We start from the raw sequence: 19570 nt of genomic DNA on the forward strand, positions 1-19570 counted from the left end.
TTACAGCTTAAGATAAACTATCCTGGCATGGAATGTGAAATTTCTGGAAACTTTGGAGAATACAAAAGCATTCAGGGAGGAGAAGAGGGAAGCTTGCAAAAAATGTAAAGATCAGCACTAGCTATTTGTTTATTTATTAAAACAAAGTTTCTTATTCCTTCCTTGAATGAGAAAATAAACAGTATGTAATTATGTTAGCAATAAAAAAATACTTCAAGATATATTTATTCTGAAGTAAATAATGTATATTTCATAATGACAATAGGTCCAGCACTGGTGAAAGTATTGTGCAATGGTGGTATCTTGTGCTTATTGACATCTCTAAAATAAGAAGAAAGTGTTGGTAAAAGAAAGCATCAGTATTGTGAACTTGTATAGGAAAAGAAGTTAAGTATGAAAACTAAAGATCATATAATAGATATACCTGGATTATGTAATTATGTAAGGATTAAAGTACAATAATGGTATCTTTTTGATAGGTATTCTAAAAATATCTTACCATTCTTTGGAGTGGGAACAGACAACGTTTTCCACCCAAAGTTTCAGGTTTTCCATGTCATCCATTCCCATGACTGAGAAAGGTGTTTTTAAATCAGTCAGCTATATTGGATCTAGGTTGTTATGGGTGTGCTACTGCCAAGAGACCTGGCTCATTTCAGCTCAGTTGTCTGGATCATCACCAGTGACCGGGCAATCTGAGTTAGGGAGACAGCTGTGGCAACAAACTATAAATGAATGTATTCTTTTTTCCTTTCTTGGATTTGTTTTCAGCTGGCTCAAGCACTATTGGTGACACAAGGAGGGCTTGCAGGAAAATTTTAATGAAAACTTGGCAATTGTTAACAAAAACTTAGTACCAGAGTAGTTCTCTGATTATTTTTCTTTCTAATAATAGTAGAAATATTAATTATATTTTCTTCTATATCTGGCAAATCTCCTGGTGATATCATTACATCAGTCCATTTAAACTCAATACTGAGGATATAAGTAAGTTGTTCTTTTATGTCTGTACCACGAGTAGTTAGATAGCAGCAAATTATTTCAAATATCCACTGGACTCTGGAAAACCTGAACAGAATATTTTAAGGCCAGTCTCTGCTTTAGTGCTTAACAGGAATCTGGAACTATCTCTTGCCATGTGAACAAGTAGAGAAAGCAGCTGCATTCTTTGATAAAATCTTGAGGGGTTTATTTTTTAATCAAAACCCTAAAAATCTGGATCTTATATTCATCTGTTGCTATCTATATTCATAACTCATTAGATGGGAGCGTTCCTACCTCGACAATAGCTAGTACTTTATTGTTAAATATACAACTGTGTATTGTATCTTTACCCTTCACCTTGTGTTTAAATCTGAATTCTCCACTAGGTGGACTTCCTATCCTGTGTTACAGAATAAAGAGAAACCATTAGCTACGGTGAATGACAGCAGTGGTTTCTTTTCATTGACCTACTGGGTCAAAAGCAGAGATATTCTTATAGATCTTCCTGTGGTCTTCAGTAGCCTATGCAACTTAGGACAAAGTTGTCATTTTTCTGTTAAGAGGGCATCCCATATTTATCTTTCCTTTGAATAGTCTTGTTAAAGTGTTTTTGGTAGCTTAACAAGTTAGAGACTTTGATCTGTATAGTCTAACCTACTAAAACCCTGAGCAGAAAATCTGTTGAAATAAATGAAGATGCTTCTTTTAGCTTTAATGAGCTAACCAGATATATGTATTAAAAAGAAGCATATTCTTTCATAAAAGATGATCTGTGGTAACAAATTGACAATGAAATAGATACTATGTAACTAGCCCTTTGGCTTTGTGTCCTTTACCTGGTTCTGTCTTTGCAAAATATTTTTGGCTTTTCTGAATGGAATATGCTTTCTGAGCGCAGACTTCTATTTTTCATTCTTTTCTTTTCTTTTTCTTTTCTTTTCCCAGATGGGGCTAGGTAAAACAATTCAAGCAATTGCCATTTCCTATTACTATAAAAACGAATGGCCTCTCTTAATTGTAGTGCCTTCATCTCTGAGATACCCTTGGGTTGATGAGATGGAGAAGTGGATTCCAGAACTCTCTCCGGATGATATTAGCATCATTCAGAACAAAACTGATACTGGGTGAGTAAAGTTCGTTACTCTTCTATAGAAAGAGTTGTTCAACCCCCCTGCTGAAGCCAGTTGCCCAGGACTCTGTCCAGATGGCTTTTGACTGTCTCCGAGGATGGAGACCCCACAACCTTTTGGGGCAACCTGTTCCAGTGCTCAGTCACCCCTGCAGTAAAAAAAAATGTTTCCTGGTGTTCAGAGGGAACCTCCTGTGTTTCAGTTTGTGCCCATTGCCTCTTGTCCTGTCACTGGGCACCACAGAAAGGAGCCTGACACCATCTTCTGTGCACACTCCCTTCAGGTATGCATATACATTAAGATTCTCCCTGAGCCTTCTCGTCACTGGGCTAAACAGGCCCAGTCAGTCTTTCCTCATAGGAGAGATGCCTCAGTCCGTAAATCATCTTTATGGCCCTTCATTGTACTCTTTCCAGTACATCCATGTCTCTCTTGGTCTGAGGAGCCCAGAACTGGACACGGCACTCCAGGTGTGGCCTCACCAGTGCTGAGTGTAGGGGAAGTGTCACCTCCCTCGACCTGCTGGCAATACTTTGTCTAATGTAACTGAGGATACCTTTGCTGCAGAGGCACAGTGCTGGCTCATGTTCAACTTGATGTCCACCAGGACCCCCAGCTCCTTTTCTGCTGAGCTGCTTTCCAACTGGGTGGCCCCCGTGTGTGAGGTTGTTCCTCCCCAGGTGCAGGACTTTGTACCTCTCCTCGTTGAACTTCATGAGGTTCCTGTCAGTCCATTTCTCCAGCCTGTCAAGGTCCGTCTGACAGGCAGTGTGGCCCTCTGGTGTATCACCAACGCCTCCCATTTTTGTATTATTATATTCTGGTAGTTACTCATCTCCTCTGAAAATGAGAGGTCTGTTTTTTGAAAAGTAGCAAGTACTTGTCTGCTGAAAATTAGATTATTTCAGCGTGTCTGAAATTGAACATGTACAGTTATTTCTCAACTCTGATGAATTAGCTTGTATTCATTAGCTTCTGTAAAACATTTTGAACACATTTTTTGAAAACTTCTGGTATGCATTACAAAATAAGGAAGTAATTACTGGCAAAATTCTATTTAGCGCACTGAGAAAACTCGTAAGTTAGAATAAGTATTCTCTAAATAACTGAAAAGGTCATCATGACCTAAGTTTTCTATCTTTAGACTTAATAGCATGAATTCATCAGAGAGAGACTACAAGTCTTGGGTGTTATTAGAATAACTCTCCTATTACACTGAATTACAAGGGTATTTAGTCTGCTTTACTGCAAATTACTTGGTTGATTTCATGGTAATGGTGAGATGTTGTTCTAAAACTTCTGGATAAGGAAGACTGATCTTGGTTTAGTCTGGGGAGTATCAGAGTGTGACTTGAGTGCCAAGATGTGCAGATGAGACAGTAGCTTGGAACCTTCCCTGTGGTAACCGGCTAAATCCAACTGAAAATCCATCTTAAGAACTTAATCAAGGGGTAATTGCTACTGATAGTGAAAATTTAGCTTTATCGTAGGAATATGGGAATTAAAATGAAGATCAATGAGCCTTTTCATTTTTTTAAGCTATTTAGCTAAAATGCACATAAACTTAATGCTTATAGTGCTGAATGCAGAGAGGAGAAATGAGGAATGAGGGAAATGACAGCAAAAGTAAATGGCAAACAGAATTCTGGTCTTTTTGTCCTTTAACATTTTCAAAAGGAGTAGACCTTAACCATTGTCACTTACTTTTATTCAACAACAAGAAAAGAGGAAAACTTGGTTTTCTGCTTGTTTAACTCCCAGGAGGCTTCCTAGCAGTAAGTGAGGTAGCTGTTGAACTAATTAATATTTTAACATTAAGAAGTGTTTTATGCATTTGCAAGAAAATGCAAATGCAAAAATACAGCTGTCAAACTTGGTTTAGCATTTTGTTAAATTCTGCTTCCATATGTTCAGCTTTGATTTCTCTAAGTTCAATACTTGCTTTTCTTCAAAACTTCAGCAATGAAATTTGCTGCTTGAATGTTGTTTAACTTCTTAGTTTAAACGGGTTAAAATATACTTAGGCATCAATTTAGGTTTTTATAATTTCTAAATAAATTTGAAATTGGATGTTTCTTGAATAAATTTGTTCCACTAAGAATAAATAAATTTATTTGTAATTTTTTATCCACCCTTCATAAAGGGGTAAGAGAAATTCTTGTTTTCCTGGTTGCTACATTTATCTGTACAGTAACAGCCAGAGTCTGTAGTGCATTGACCATAGTGCCGTAGTGCTCTAACCATTGCCTCTCCTTGCATATCCAGAAACATGAGTGTACACACGCTTTCTCCATCTTAAATACTGAAGGCAGTTTCAATTTAGTGGGGTTTTTTTGATGTTGCCACTGGGGAGCAAATAAGAATCATGCCAGCAGAGTGGTAGTGTCTGACAGATGGGTAGACCAGCTATGACTCTCATTGTGGTGACTTGTTTGTCTAACAACTTAAAGAGTTCCTGTGCTGCTCAAAGGCTCCTGAAGGGCCACAGTGCTCTCTAGTGATTTTAAAATCAATCCGTGCCTTAGGCCTATGTATGTCTTTAAATTTATTGTAAGAAGTTCATTTCCAACTAAATACTAATCTTTCATCTTGTGTCTCATTGATTCCCTGCTTCCAGTTTTTTGTTTTCTTCATTTGCTGTGCCAGCAAAAAGGCTGGATAGAGGGCTCTGATAAGAATGTTTTTTTTCAGGTATTAAGGTTCAGCCCAAACTGTACTCTTACAGTACCCAAATACTCAGAGGCAGTCTAATTAGTGGTCTTAGGCTGCTGAGGAGGTGACTCTTTGTACACAGAGCAGTAGGTAGCTTGCACAGAGACATATTTACTTCAGGTGTTTGGGTGTTCACAATGATCTGACTTGTGTGTAACTGTTTATCCAGAAAGTGGACTCGTCCTATGTGATACTCCTGGAAAAGAGCACAAGTTGAAGCAATGCAACCAAATAAATGAACTTCCTTTTAAGTGCAATGTATGTCTTCTGCAAATGGTTATGAAATGTGCGTGATTTCTAGTGTGAGATGCTAGCATATTTTAAACACCAAAAGCTGTTATTGTTAGCCTGACAGCCCGCTAATTAATCGATCCAAAAGATGTCATACATACCTTCTAAAAAAAAAATAAAATAGTTTGGTATAATTTCTTTGCCATATTAATTTTCCTACAATGAAAATTTACTAAGAAAACTTCTGGATTTTCTCTTTTAGGAGAATATCAACCAGCAAAGTAACGATTCTGGGGTATGGCCTGTTAACTTCTGATGCACAGACTTTAGTAGACACTTTGTACAGGCAGAACTTTAAGGTAGTTGTGATTGATGAATCACACTATATGAAATCCAGAAATGCCACACGCAGCAAGATTTTGTTGCCAATTGTGCAGAAAGCTCTTAGAGCTATTCTTCTTACTGGAACTCCTGCTCTAGGAAGACCTGAAGAGGTATTTGACATAGTCTGTTTTGCTTTGTTTTTTTAAAAGGATGGTATCAGTAATAAATGAACAATTTTGTAGTTTTCTTGAATATATACAATTGCATGCATTATAACATCAAAGAGTGCACTAGCTGCATTAGGAAGCACAAGTATAAGAAACTAAATGTCTTTGAGTTTATTATATTGATCTTTACAAACTCGTTTCAAGCTCATGCATAGGTGAATTGAGACAGTGTTTCTTCTAAGAAATAAATCTTGCACTTAACAGACTGACTGTGGGGTGAAATAGAAGATAGTTTAAGTAGAGAACTATTTGCATCTATTGTGTTTGACAGTCCTTGGTAGACAAGAACTTGTATTAGAACTTCTGCTTCCTCATCTGATATAGGAAGTCCTTTGTTTATCGCTTGTCTTTTGGATATTGCAAATGTTCGTTTGTATTGCATAAGTGGAAAAATATATCCTGTGCTTGTTGCAGTCCAGAAAGACAAATTTTCCTTTGAACGAAGTTCAACTTATGGAACTGGGGAGGAGCAAAGAGGAAATCAAAACCACTTGGATTTTATACTGAACCCAAGAAAACCGCCTTTATTTATCAAATGTAGAAATAAGTTGAATATAAGAACTAATTTGTATGCAGGGAACTTATAAGCATTAATCTATGTAATACTTTACACTTTAGAGTTTCTTGCTGTGTAGATAGAACTTACGCCAAGACTCTTTAATTTGTTCAGAGAGGTTAGAACTTGAGAAAGCTATCTGCTCTATGAAAAAGGGCTTGATGTATTATGAGTGTGTCCTTAAAACTTTAAACAAATACTTATATCTGTGGATATGGATAATTATGAAACTTCCTGCATGTGTACCAAATACTATGTTATACTTTTATATAGTGCATTGATACTGAGACCAGTAAGTAATGTCACTAAAGGTCTTCAAAGGAAATTCCTGTCCTTGATCACAGCAGTGGGATCAAAACTCATGACCAAATGGAAGACAATTAGAGACATTTTTATAGTGATACCAAAATTCTGCCATAGTTTACAAGGCAGAGTGTAAAAAGAGATATGTCTCTTTAATCTGTTTTGTTTTATAAGCAGAACCTTTCTATGAGGTCTTTAAATGGACTATGTATAGAAAATGAAAAACATTATTCATTTATATATGTATATAGCAAGTAATTTTAGGCAGTTTCTTATTTGGCCTAGATTGATGTCAAAATAGCAGCTCTTCACTTGGGCAAATAAATTGGGTTTGGTTTCTTTTTTTTTTTTAATACTGCCTTTCAGTTTTCTGACTTCTGTCTCGAAAGAATCCTGTGAAGGACAAAATTAGGCTGTAGTAATTTTCTTTTTGGGAGAGGTCAGTAGGATGTGATTAGATAATATGAAAGCTTAAATCGCAGAAGTGATGTCCAGTAGACTTAAGAAGATAGGAAGGAAATGCATTTACGAGAGAACCTCCCAGGTTCCTGTTGTCTCTATGCCCTACTATCTCTCAACGGTGTGTCTTGGATCTAGTAGTGATCTTTGAATCCAGAAAGCTTTGACAGTAAAACAGCTTGTAAAGTAGGATTCTTTCTGGTTGTTAAGGCTGTCTAAACTGGTATTTATCTGTTGTTACTCAAGCAGGAAGAAAGGCATGAAATTTCTGATCTGTATTGACATTGTCTATTTTTTGAAGTAAAACTTAAGCATGAGTAGGATTTTCATGTATTTTAAGAAGCAGACTATTCATGGAATACCTCCACTGAAGCTTTGCCTATGTACCTGGTAAATGACAAATGTTGTATTTTTAGGAATAACACCTTCTCATCCATGTTTTCTTGTTCAGTATAAATCTTTTCCAAGTCATCAGCACTATGTTAGTGGTGTTCAGGGTGCTCTGTTCTTTGAGGGCTTCCTACAGCTGTCCTGGCTCAAAACACATGCGTACTCCTATGGAATATCTTTTGCATGTGTGCCAAGTTGTGTATTTTTTGTGGAGCTGTTGAATGTAAACTTAACACAATAATCGTATAATTTTCTGAAGAGCCTTACATTTGCAGGCAATTTTTCATGATCACTTTTTTCTTATACAGCTTTTCATGCAGATTGAGGCACTGTTTCCAAGAAGATTTGGAACTTGGAGTGAATATGCCAAAAAATATTGCAATGCTCGTGTCAGGTATTACTGTACTTGCTCGTTTATTTTTCTATGAGTGTCTTTGATTTTTCTTGTCATGTGAAGTGAGAGAATCAGTAAGTAGTACCTCTATTGCTGTATCATACCATCTTGCTTGGAAACTCAGGGTCAGATATCATCTCCATCAGAGAGGTTTGGGAATTGTCAGGAGACTTTATTTGAGGACAAAACTGGAAGCTATTAAAGTTTGAAATAAAGGTTAAGTACCAGCATTCTGTTAAGTAAATGATTTGCCAATTTACTGTCGTTAGTATGAAGTGTATAGGTTTTGCCTTTAGAGCTGGACTTTCAGCTGCAGCGGAAACTTAGGAGTTTCTGACGCTCAGTCTTAGGCTCATATCATGTAATAATTTACAACTGTCTTTATTAGAGATCCCATCTTTTTGCCATCCCACCATACTTGGGTGGAACAAAAAGACCAACAGTTGTCTCTATTTTACAGACTGAGTAAAAAGTAAAGGCATAGAACTCCTGAAAGCACAGTAGTTTGTTCATAATTCCGTTTGAGGGATCAAATATGGGCACTGTAAGTTCTTGTCCACCACCTTGCTTCCAATTTGCCAGGTAACATTGCCTATTAGACTTTTTTCCAAACATGCGCCTAATGAATTTTAACCCGTTTTTATCCCTTGTATCTTTCATGAATTTTCACGTTTCATGTGCTTTAAGTTATTAACTTCAGGAGGATTCATTTCCCTCTGAATTGCTTCCCTCAGCTTTAGTTTCTATAGCTATATTCTGAACTAGAGGGAACAGAAGAAGCACTGATTTAAAATGCTTAGTTTTACCCATCTGAGTCTATGTTACAATCTGGAATGAAAGAAATTATGAGAAAGGAAGAACCTTCAAAAAATTTCTTAGCGAAAATAATAATTCTCTACAACTTTGCATATGTTCAAAATAATAGATTTTGTCAGCTAAATTGCCTAGCATTTAGATTTAATTTTTACAGTAATAATTACATGGTTTCATTTTCAGATAGCTTGTTTTTCTTCCTCCATCATATGCATTTTATCAGCGTTTAACTTCAAACAACATGGAAGAGTGGTGTCTAATTTTCAGACAGAGAAATGCTATTTTTTCCATGGTGTTTTGACTGAATGCATCTGTAATTTTCACACCACAAGTGTGCGTGGGTACAGCATGGTTAGCTATTCAATCATAGATGATTATCTTATTTTTGGAATACCATAAATGTAATAAAAATCAAGTTTAGGGTTTGGCAAGCTTTCAATAAGTAACTTTGTCTTCATGACTTGGCTGAAACAAAATATTCTGTGATAATGAACTCAATAGCATTATTTTATGCAGCACTTTCTGTGAAAATGTTGTGGTTTTTTTTACTTAGTTGTTCATAGGCACCGGTTTCTAAAGATGAGGGCCAAAGTATTTCTGTGAGGCCTACCATTTCTTTTGTATCCCCAATGCTTATGCTGGAGGGAGGAAACCTTTCTAAGGACAGCCGTATAAATAGACCAAAGAAGGGATATGAGCAAAAGATCTTGCTATCTTCCGTCTGCGTAGCGTTCTGAGAGTGTTATGCCGACTACTTCACCAGTGTAGAAGTGAGTCCCTCAGCCCCTTTCCCGAATAATTACAGGCAGCCAACTAAAACACTGTTGATAAGCTCAGTAAGGCTTAAAATTTTCTAAATTATATTAACAAAAAAATAAATCAGTAAAATTACATGCTTGCAATGTACTCTCCTGGCCTTGGAAAATGCTACCTGGGCTTTTCTCCAAAGGCAGCAAAATCTGTCATGCTTGTTATTTTGTTATCTGCTGGCAGTGTTGACAGAGAAAAGCTGCTGTTCCTGCTGCAACGCTTCCTGGAAAACAACAAAGCAAAGAAAGAACAAGGAAGACTAAGTTAATAAATTCTTTCTCTTTTCCATGTTTACCCTTTTAACCTTAAACATACTTCCGTTAAATAATTACATAAATGAAATAGTATTACATTTAAAGCTGGTATCTTTAGCTTTAAATCTTGTCTCTGACTGTAACTAGGAGGGGATTCTCAGGGGGGACAGACAGAGGAATATCAATGGTGATATTTGCAGCTTTCATGATAGTATCTCTATCGGTTGTTCCCATCTATAATATAATAAAGAGAATTTTCCTGGTGATATAGTCTTCTCATTAGTCCATTGACACAGGAGTTATAAAATGATACCTGAATGATTCTCTCTGTAGGAAGGGAAGAGTAGCTGGGCTGAGATAGAGGGCTGTATGCCTCTGATGGGTCGTAATGCCTGCGGGCAGTGGTGTCTGCGGACAGGAAGCAATCATCTCTCTGGCGTAAACAGGAATGCTCAGTGTTGCTAGCCAGCATGCCTTCGTATCTAACTGCGTTTTAAAATTAATTGCGTACTAAAGGTTTCTGTTGAATTTGGAAGGGCTAGTTTTTACCCTCGGTGCAATTTTTTTTTTTTCATTTTCAGGTTTTTTGGTAAAAGAACTCAATGGGACTGTAGAGGAGCTTCAAATTTAGAAGAACTACATCAACTTTTAAGTGAAATAATGATCAGAAGACTGAAGAATGATGTTCTAACTCAGTTGCCTCCCAAAGTTAGGCAACGTATTCCATTTGACCTCCCGCAAGCTGCAGCTAAGGTGAATTTTCCACTTTTGCTAAAAATACATTTGTTAGTAAATAATAATACCTATGTACTCATATGTATTTATATGTATGCATGTGTATTATATGTAGTTACAAAGAATGTATGAATATATAGCATAGCATCTCTGTTATTATTTTTTAAGTATAACATGAAGAACATGAATATGGCAATTTTTGGCATCAGATAATGATAAAATTTGCTCTAATTTTAGTATGATCGTCTTCCTTTCTGTCTTCCTTTCCTTTAGAATTTGAATCCTACTGTTACTTTTAGGCAAATTTGATAGAGTTCTCAAAAGTACTCAATTCTGAAATGTTTCATGCTTGAAATATACATGTTGAGGTAGAACATGCTTTGTACTATATATCTAACTACTGGTCTCTTCTGCCAATTAGAATTTGAATACCACTTTTGCAGAGTGGGAGAAATTAATGAGAAATCTGAATTCGGATGCCACTGAAAGCCACTTCTCTCAAGTCATGAATCTAATCACACGCATGTATAAAGAAACAGCCATTGCCAAGGTAAGCATGGAAGTCATCTAATATGTTTAAAATATCCGGTATGTTTTTAATTCAATTAAATTAGTTGTATTGGCCTGAATATTAGACGAGGTTAGTTGGTTTGTTTTATAATCACAATGTGGAGAAACACTCTTTTTTCTCTGTATATTTATGGAATAGGTTGAACCCCATTATAATGACCTGAGGTAAGTGTTAAAAGTGTTATTGATTAGATATCTGCCAAGCTGGCTGAGACTGTCCACACATATTTTCCCAACAGCACTAAATGCCTGACACCGACTTAGCGGTGTACCGAAGGTGGGTACTTCAGGGATGTACCTGTGTGTCAGCAGCTGCTGCAGCTGACCCAAGATGTTGCTGATGCAGCCCTTACGCAGACTGCATTCTGTCTGTCCTAATTCTCCCCGTGGATAAATGTGGAAGAACAATCCTGTCTAGCTGGTCTCTTTCTGTTTTATCAATTGGTACCCCCTGTTCTGTATTTTCCTCCTATAATACTCTCACTTAAGATGGACGGAAAAATAAGTTAATAGCCAAAATCCTTTACATGCCTACTTTTTACCCTATTAACAGGTTTCATTATGCTAAACTATTTTTAAAAAAGGAAAAAGTTCTGCAGGCTGCTGGAGCAGTAAGAGTTGAGAATCTGACCAACTCCTTCAAATTTTTCTCTCCTTAACTTAAAAATATCATTGTGATTCTGTTGCTATTTCTTCCCTACTCTTCTAGTCTGTCTCCTACCCTCTGTTAAACCGTTTCCAAAGAGGAAGTTGAAAGAAAAAAAGGAGGGGAAAAAAAGAAATTTTAGGATAATGCAGTGGATATTGCATTAACCATTGATCACTGATAAATTTTATTAACTGTCAGCATTACTTTAATAGTTTTTGTAAAAGATATTGAAAATGATATTTGACACAAAAGAATTCTATGAATGTTTAAATAGATCAATCTTTTATGTTTATGGTATCATGAAAGTATCAAAATTATTCTTTCAGTTTTGATATATGGCGTCCTCGATGCAGATACAGAAGTTCTGATTACACAATATGTTGTCCGTTTGAAATATGTTTGGGCAGAAATCAGTTTGGTTTTGACGGTATTTTTTTAAATATGGCTTAAAACAACAAATAATAATGTTATAACTAGCAGGGGGTTTACCTACATCTTAGTCTGGAAGAAGTGCTGTGTAATTATGTGATCTTTTGAGGATAAAGTTGTTTTGTTTGGTTTTTTTTTTTCCTCTGAAGGAATGAGATGTTTGATAAAGTCTTAAATGGATAATACAAGGTGTGGTCATTTATCTTTTCATATTACAAGAAATCAAAAGACATTAAAACAAAAACTGCCTTTTTGAACATTTTTGTATGTCTAATTAATGAAAACATGCTCTCTTATTCCAGGCAGGAGCAGTAAAGGACTATATCAAAATGATGCTTGAAAACGACAAACTGAAGTTTCTTGTTTTTGCTCACCACTTAAGCATGCTTCAAGCCTGTACAGAGGCAGTTATAGAAAGTAAGGTAATGATTTAACAAATTTGCGCACGTATTTAACTTTGGACTTTACAAATATGTATGACCTGTGTTTGAATTCAGTAGAACTAGGTCTGTGTAACAGGCATTTATTGATTTTAAGTATATACAGATCAGTGCCGCTGGATTAAAGGGATTGTGTGGTTTTGAAGAAATGTTTTGTATTTGAGGATAATGTAAACACTCATATCTAGTGTGATACATTATTATTGAATCATTGTTGTAGGCAGTTGTTTCCCAGGTTTTTCCACCAAAGTGCTTCTGTTTCCTTTCTGTTTTTTGCAGAATGCTATCATCTCGCCTGAACATTTAATTCAAAGCAATACAAATGTTTGCAAACAATTTCCATATTATTTTGATCATGTACTCTCAGCCATTGCTAGGGAATGGTGGCTAACTTTGCTATTTAATATGGTTATTATTAGCTTGGAATTTTCGTAAATCATGTCGAGGAAATTGCAGATTCTTCTGTGGAGTATTCCATTTTAAGATCCCGTGTTATTCTGTCTTCTCCTTTTGTAAACAGGGAACACGTAAGTCTGCACTAGTCTAGGTAAAGAGGCTTAACTGTAAATCAAAGTCCAAAGAGTACGATGTCTCTCTATCCCTATGACAGGAATAGAACAGATGTTTTCATATTTTCTATGAGGGCGAATGGGTTGAAAAATGGTCACGGATTGTTTCATTTTTGTCTCCATTGTAATATGTTATAGGTTCGCTACATACGAATAGATGGAAGTGTTCCTTCCGCAGAAAGAATACATCTTGTTAATCAGTTTCAGAAGGATCCTGACACCCGGGTTGCTATTTTGAGTATTCAAGCGGCTGGTCAGGTAAGACAAAAAAGAAATGTGAAATATGAAACTTGAAGAATATAGATACTAAAGTCATTGGTGACTGCACTGATTTACTGAAGGCAGTTCATGCAATATGTCTTTTGTAGATTCAGGTATTCATTTTTTTCTACTAATCATGTTAACTGTTCTAAGCCTCTGTTGAAATTACTTGGATAAAAGAAAGATAAGCAGCAGCATCTCATTCTTGAATAATTAGTAAAATCTCAATTTCTCTGACAGTACCAGATTAATAAGAAATACATGTTACTTCTGTAATGAAAAGCAGTATGCAGCCTTTACACAATATTGACATATTTTCTGAATCTTACTAAAATCTATCTGAGGCCCAAGGAAGAAATCAGTGTAATAGGCCCATCTGCTATCCAGCGGGTTCCTCTTATTTCCATATAAAAATGTTCAATATAATATTTAGCTTTGGTTTGTTTCAGATATCCAGTTGTTTGGGTGTGGAGTCTTTTTTTTCTGAAATCTATCTACTTATTTTGTTTAGGGATTAACTTTCACTGCTGCTACTCACGTTGTGTTTGCTGAATTATATTGGGATCCAGGCCACATTAAGCAAGCAGAAGACAGAGCACACAGAATTGGGCAGTGCAGTTCTGTGAATATTCACTTCCTTATCGCAAAAGGAACAATGGATACTCTTATGTGGGCAATGCTGAATCGCAAGGTATGTGTGGAATAGAACCAAATATTCAAGAACTCAGTATGGTTAAGATAGCACTTAAGGGCACATGCCAAACAACGTTCTTGCTTACCTAGAGCAGCATCCTACTATAAGAGAAATTGATACACCTAGAATTGTTAATTGTAAAAATGTCCATTTCTGTTCTCAGTCTTTTCTAGCTTCTTGCTCTCTGTTTAAGATTCATTCATCTCTTTGCCAAGATGAATGGGATGGTTCATATCTACAGGAGATCGTTGGTTTATCTTCCTTCTTCCTTTTTATTGCTCTGGTTGTTCAATACACAATTTTAAGGTTTTCTGCTCACTCATAACAGCTAGAGTTTATTGTGGTTTGGATTTTTTTTTTTTTAATTGGATGAATGGTGGGCCTTAACAAAACTTTGTTTCTTAGAGGCAGAAGCATTCTCAAATAATTCTTCTTCTGTAGACCCAAGATGACAGTAACCTTATCTTCTGTTGCCATTTTCCTCAAGTCTTACCCAGTCCTTGTTAGGAAGAGTAGTTCCATTCTGCCTTTCTTTCCTTACTCGGAAGATCTTTGAGAGTTCACAAGACTAAGAAAAATAATTTGGCTGTTTTGCTTTTGTGACCTTTTTGTAGCCTTTGATACCATTCATTAGTGTCTTGTTTTGATAACTGAGGTGTGTTAGTGTTCTGTCAGCTCGTTTTCTGACATTTCCAGAAGTGTCAACGCAGAAAGAACTGCCTTTTAAACTCTAGTTGTCAAAATCATTTGACGTTGTTGGTTATACAGAATTTATTCTGATGTAAATGCCAACTTATGGTCGTTGTTCCTGCATTTGGCTACCCCTGTGTTGTAGTGGTTCAATTTTTTGTGTCTGTACAGTTACTGTACTGAGAAACTGATAACTGGTTTTTTTTCCAATATATTCCTCTCCTGCTGAAAAGTAATCACAGCTTAAAGAATCTAAGTACTGCAAACTGTATTTGACATTCAGTTGGGGAATTAAATTCTGTCTTCTAATTCCTTTAGGTACCTCTGAAAAAAAAATCTCAGTCCAGTACATTAAGAATCTCCTTAAACATGGCTCAGATGGGGTCTCAGAAATTCACCAACAATTTACCTTCCAAATTCTGTCCCTAAACTGCTTCTTCCAATTAATTCTGCCTTTGTGTGTCTCCATGTGCCAAGCAAAAGGTGTTAAGACTGTAAGAGATGTACACAATGTATATATTCTCTTTTAACTTCAATAAATACTGACATTTTGTATACACCTTTTCACAAGTCATAGTGTGTTAAATACACTACTTACTGTTATTCTTGCAGACATGGATGCTGGAAAATGAATAGTTTTAATCACTGAAGTTATTTTTAATTACTGCGGAGTTTCTTACTTTGCAAATGCTGAATTAAGTTTGCAAGGGAAGCAAATTGAGTGAATACAGGTAAATAAATTTATTCCAACATGTGAATTCCTTGGAAGTTTTACGCAAGTCTTCTTTCTGCAGGCCAAAGTTACAGGCAGCACCTTGAATGGCAAGAAAGAGAAAATGCAGGCTGAAGAAGGTGATAAAGAGAAATGGGATTTTTTGAGTTTTGCTGAGACCTGGACCCCGAACGAAAGTCTAGAAGATCACAGAAACGAACTTTTATTTACACATGTAAGACTCAAAATTATGTTTTTCTTTTTTCTTTCATTTAAAAAAAATTACAACCATTGTCCACTTAAGCTTTTGTGCACTGCAGACTTTACTAACAGAGAAAAACTAAATAAGTGGGGAAAAGTAACGCAAATTCCATTTTAAAAGTTGGGTGTGGCTGGGGAAAGTGCTCTGCTGGGTATAAATGTCATCTGCAGGCTTCTGATGGGACCTGATGGTATGTTTAGGTGACTGACCCACCCTCAGAGATAAGACCAGGTAATTTCTGTTGAAGTTACAGCTTTGTTAACTGTACTGAATTTAATTGGCTATTATTTTAAAAACAATGTTTAAAAGCCTTTCGTTGTAATAGGCATTATCAAAAAAGGCACATAGCTTACCAGTTCTGTGTACTTGTTTTCCGATAGTGCCATTTCAGAATTTTCATGAGAATATTGAAAATACTTTTGACAAAACAAGAGAAAAGTTGAATTGCTTTTTCTACTATCTGTTCTTAAAGGAAGATATCTTTTGAGTCCGTCTCCAAACTAAAAATAGCTTCTTGTGTTAGAGAGTAGTATTAATGGAGAAAAATCATAATTTTAACAGCTTCTCATCCAGTAATTATAAGTGGGACTTACATATTTTTTTCCTCTTTCCTAGTTTGAAAAGGAAAGACAGCATGACATACGTTCTTTCTTTTCCCCAAAATCCTCCACTGAGAAGAAACGCAAAATATTTTGTGGTAATGAATCGTTACATAATGATTCAGAATCTTCTGAAGTCACAAAAGAAGAGGATACAGAGAAGATCGATGAAAACCTGGATTCCACAGGAATAAGTGATGTGGATACAATTTGTCATGAAAGTACCTGTGAACGTGAAGCTAAAAGAGCAAGAAGCATAAGTGGATCTACTCCAGTCAGCTCCAGTAAGAAAAAGAAAAAATCTTTGACTGGAAAAAAGCCGCCTTTGTTTTCAGAAAAACACAATGAAGTCCTTCCTTGTGGCTTAAATACTTCAAGCAAAAGTGCAGCTTTAAATAAAGTATGGCGCTGCGGTGTTTGCACTTACAGCAATAATGAATTGCTCCCTTACTGTGAAATGTGCAATTGCCCTCAAAGCAGTAATGGTAAGTAATGTGTGCTGCAGAGAAAAATAGGCATTTTTCTTTTCAGTTGTGATTAGTTTCAGAAAATACAGTATTTTTGAGTGTATGAATATGCACAAATCCAAGCAAAATACGAAGAATGGTGTCTTTACGTGGACAGATACCCATTAAGTGATCCTTCTTAATTTTGCTTTCCCTAAGGATCTTTTACATTATTATAATTTGAAACAAATGGAAAATTCAGATAAATGATAACAGGATATAAATTCAGTGAGGAAGAACATATGCTCAGTTTTCTTTGCAGCAACTGTAGCTCTCCTCTTCCTTGAGGTTTATGGTTATTCTGAATCCAACTTTAAGGCAAACCTTTTCACTGCCTCTCAAAACTAAGTTATATGGTATAGATGTTTTATTAACTTGAGTATTGTATATTTCTCATGAGACACAGAAATTATGGCATTTCTTGCTACAACATGTCAGAGTAGATTTTTTTTATTAAATTTATTCAATCTATCTGGAAACTTAATAAAACATTTTTATAAAACTATCCCCATATTTGCTATTTCAATTGCAAAGGAAGGAGTGAGGTTCTTTTTCTTTCTTTTTTTCTAAATTTTATATGAGTCTCTGTGCTTGGTCAAGTAAGGACAACTTCTCAATTTCACAGGTGTAGATCAATGCCTGGAAAACTACTTTGTGTGTTTATGGTATACAATAACTGTATATAATATAGAATTACTAACTGCATTATTCATTGTCTCTATTTTGACATTGAGCTGGGTGTATGAAATTGCATAAATGGAAAACTCTGGTTCATGTGTTCATTCTTCTAATATTAAAGTTAGCTCTAGTTTCTGAAGAGGTTGCACCATAATAATATTAAAGAATAAAATGCAATGTATTTCAATTACATAGTCTTGTCTCCAGATGTGTATTGATTCGGTACCCATTTGTGCAGGTAGCATAAATTATGGCTTTTCTTGTTTCTTCATCTATAGTTGAGAGAAATTGTGAAGCTCCCATGAGCCAGACTGAGGAAGATGTGTCAAAGGACTCCAGAAGAAATGAAGAGCGAGTAGAGTGCAGTGCTGAACGCAGAAGAGAAGGTTTGGAGGAAGTGGTGACCCAGCAATCTGTTGAAATCAGCCAACAGGAAACTATTGAAATTGAAAATGAAGAAAGTGAAAAAAAGGATGGAGAAGGTAAAGTGGGACCCTGTGAAAGAAAGATTGTCATCCTGTTGCGAAACTGTATATATGCCTCTGGCATGAAATGTAACTTTTATTTAAAAACCCACCCCTTTGAAAGATAGATGGAAGTACGTGCACTATCCAATAATGTTTTTGTTTTGGCCTGGAATGTGTACTGAATTTTCACCATGGATAAACCCAGCCTTTCATGCAACTACTGAAGCAATACAGAATTTTTGGCTGACTTAAGAACTATGTCAAACTAGCAACTGTGAACCTGTATAGTTTATTGAAACGTATGATGGCATTCACTTGTGTTCAGGACAGCTACAGGCAAAGCAGATGATAGTTAATTCAGGAGAAACAGAAAAATAAAATACACAACTGTCTTAATAGCTTGCTGCTTGACTTGTGTATCTTACTACATTGTTCTGGAATTAGACACGGAATCCTCATGTGGTATATATTCCTCTGTGTTTTTTTCCTTGCCGAATATTTGAAGGGGGCGGGGGAAGAAAGAAAGATTTACAGTGTTCATACAGAAATGTGTTTGCATGTTCACCAAATTGGGAAATTTGCGAAATAACTTCTTAAAAACATGCATAATACTATTGTTAATGTCTAAGTAGACTGAATGAAATGAATGAAGAAAAAAACTTTTTAATATCAACATTTTTTCTCCTTATAGGAGATGTAGATAAATCAGATACGTTTCCAATATATGATGGGCTTATGTTTTGTGCCAGCAGGAAAAAAGCAGGAATACTGATAGAATTCACCTCTATACAAAGGTAAACCTGAAATATGCATGTTTATTATAATTTTTAAATTACAAAGTAAAATGTTGTCCTATGAAATGTGTATGTATACTTTCATTGTTATACTTTATATAAAAAGGCTGGTATTTTTGTATTAGCTGAAACGGACAAAAGTTAGGTAGTTTATCATTCTAGTTCTTTTTCTCAGTGGAATTAAGTAATAAATCACTAAATATATAACTTCTAACACTTAGCCTACAAATTGGGACTAATAGATGATCTGAGCATACATCTAATGTGTTAAAAATGCAAGTGATAATTGTTTAAGATTCCTTTTTTTTTATTGTAGTGTCTTATCACAAAATATATTTAATAGAAAAACGGTCAAAATTAAAATAAAAATGATGGTGAATCCTGCCAAACTATGGAAGTAAATAAACTATTGTCACCACATTTTCAAAAGAATCTAGACATTGGTGCTGTTTTTAACTTGGTAACTTCCTGAATAAAACACATTCTCATTAATCTGCAGCGGTAATGGAAGTACTGAAGCAAGCAGTTGGTCATTGTCCAGGCCGTATTTCAAGGGGGTGCCAGGACTTTCCAGTACCTTCCTTTAAGGGATAGAAAAGTTCACTGAGAAGATTTCTTCAAAGTCACTGAAAGAGTCAGTGTATTCAGGTGCAACTGCAAAGCATCACAAATAACTGAGGACAAGTCTTTGAGGGAATACATTTTTATAAGGATAACTGATACAGCTGGAAAAAAAGTTAAAAAGAGTATCCTCTTGTATCTGAAAACTTGTTTAATATACTTAAAATGTATGGTGCTTCCTAGCTTCACACACTTTATTCAAAGACTAAAATGCATTTTGGATGGTATTTGGGCAACTGCGTATTGCTCTGGGTTGTTTTTGGCTTGGATAAGAGTTTCATTATGCCAGAGACGGCACAAAATCTTT

At 35.7% G+C, this 19570-nt stretch overlaps 1 protein-coding gene across 1 annotated transcript in view; it reads left to right on the forward strand.

Annotated features, from left to right (window-relative positions):
* Positions 1-19570, forward strand: part of ZRANB3 (zinc finger, RAN-binding domain containing 3) — a 46444-nt gene that overhangs the window by 18024 nt on the left and 8850 nt on the right. The window contains 13 exon segments of the mRNA XM_009895851.1: positions 1930-2108; positions 5320-5551; positions 7625-7710; positions 10169-10340; positions 10744-10872; positions 12273-12392; positions 13118-13237; positions 13752-13931; positions 15419-15571; positions 16214-16682; positions 17660-17863; positions 18540-18595; positions 18598-18642. Of these exon segments, the coding sequence (XP_009894153.1) occupies positions 1930-2108; positions 5320-5551; positions 7625-7710; positions 10169-10340; positions 10744-10872; positions 12273-12392; positions 13118-13237; positions 13752-13931; positions 15419-15571; positions 16214-16682; positions 17660-17863; positions 18540-18595; positions 18598-18642 (2145 nt within the window).

Source organism: Charadrius vociferus, unplaced genomic scaffold, assembly GCF_000708025.1.
Source record: "Charadrius vociferus isolate BGI_N301 unplaced genomic scaffold, ASM70802v2 scaffold862, whole genome shotgun sequence".
NCBI classification, from domain to species: Eukaryota; Metazoa; Chordata; class Aves; order Charadriiformes; family Charadriidae; genus Charadrius; species Charadrius vociferus.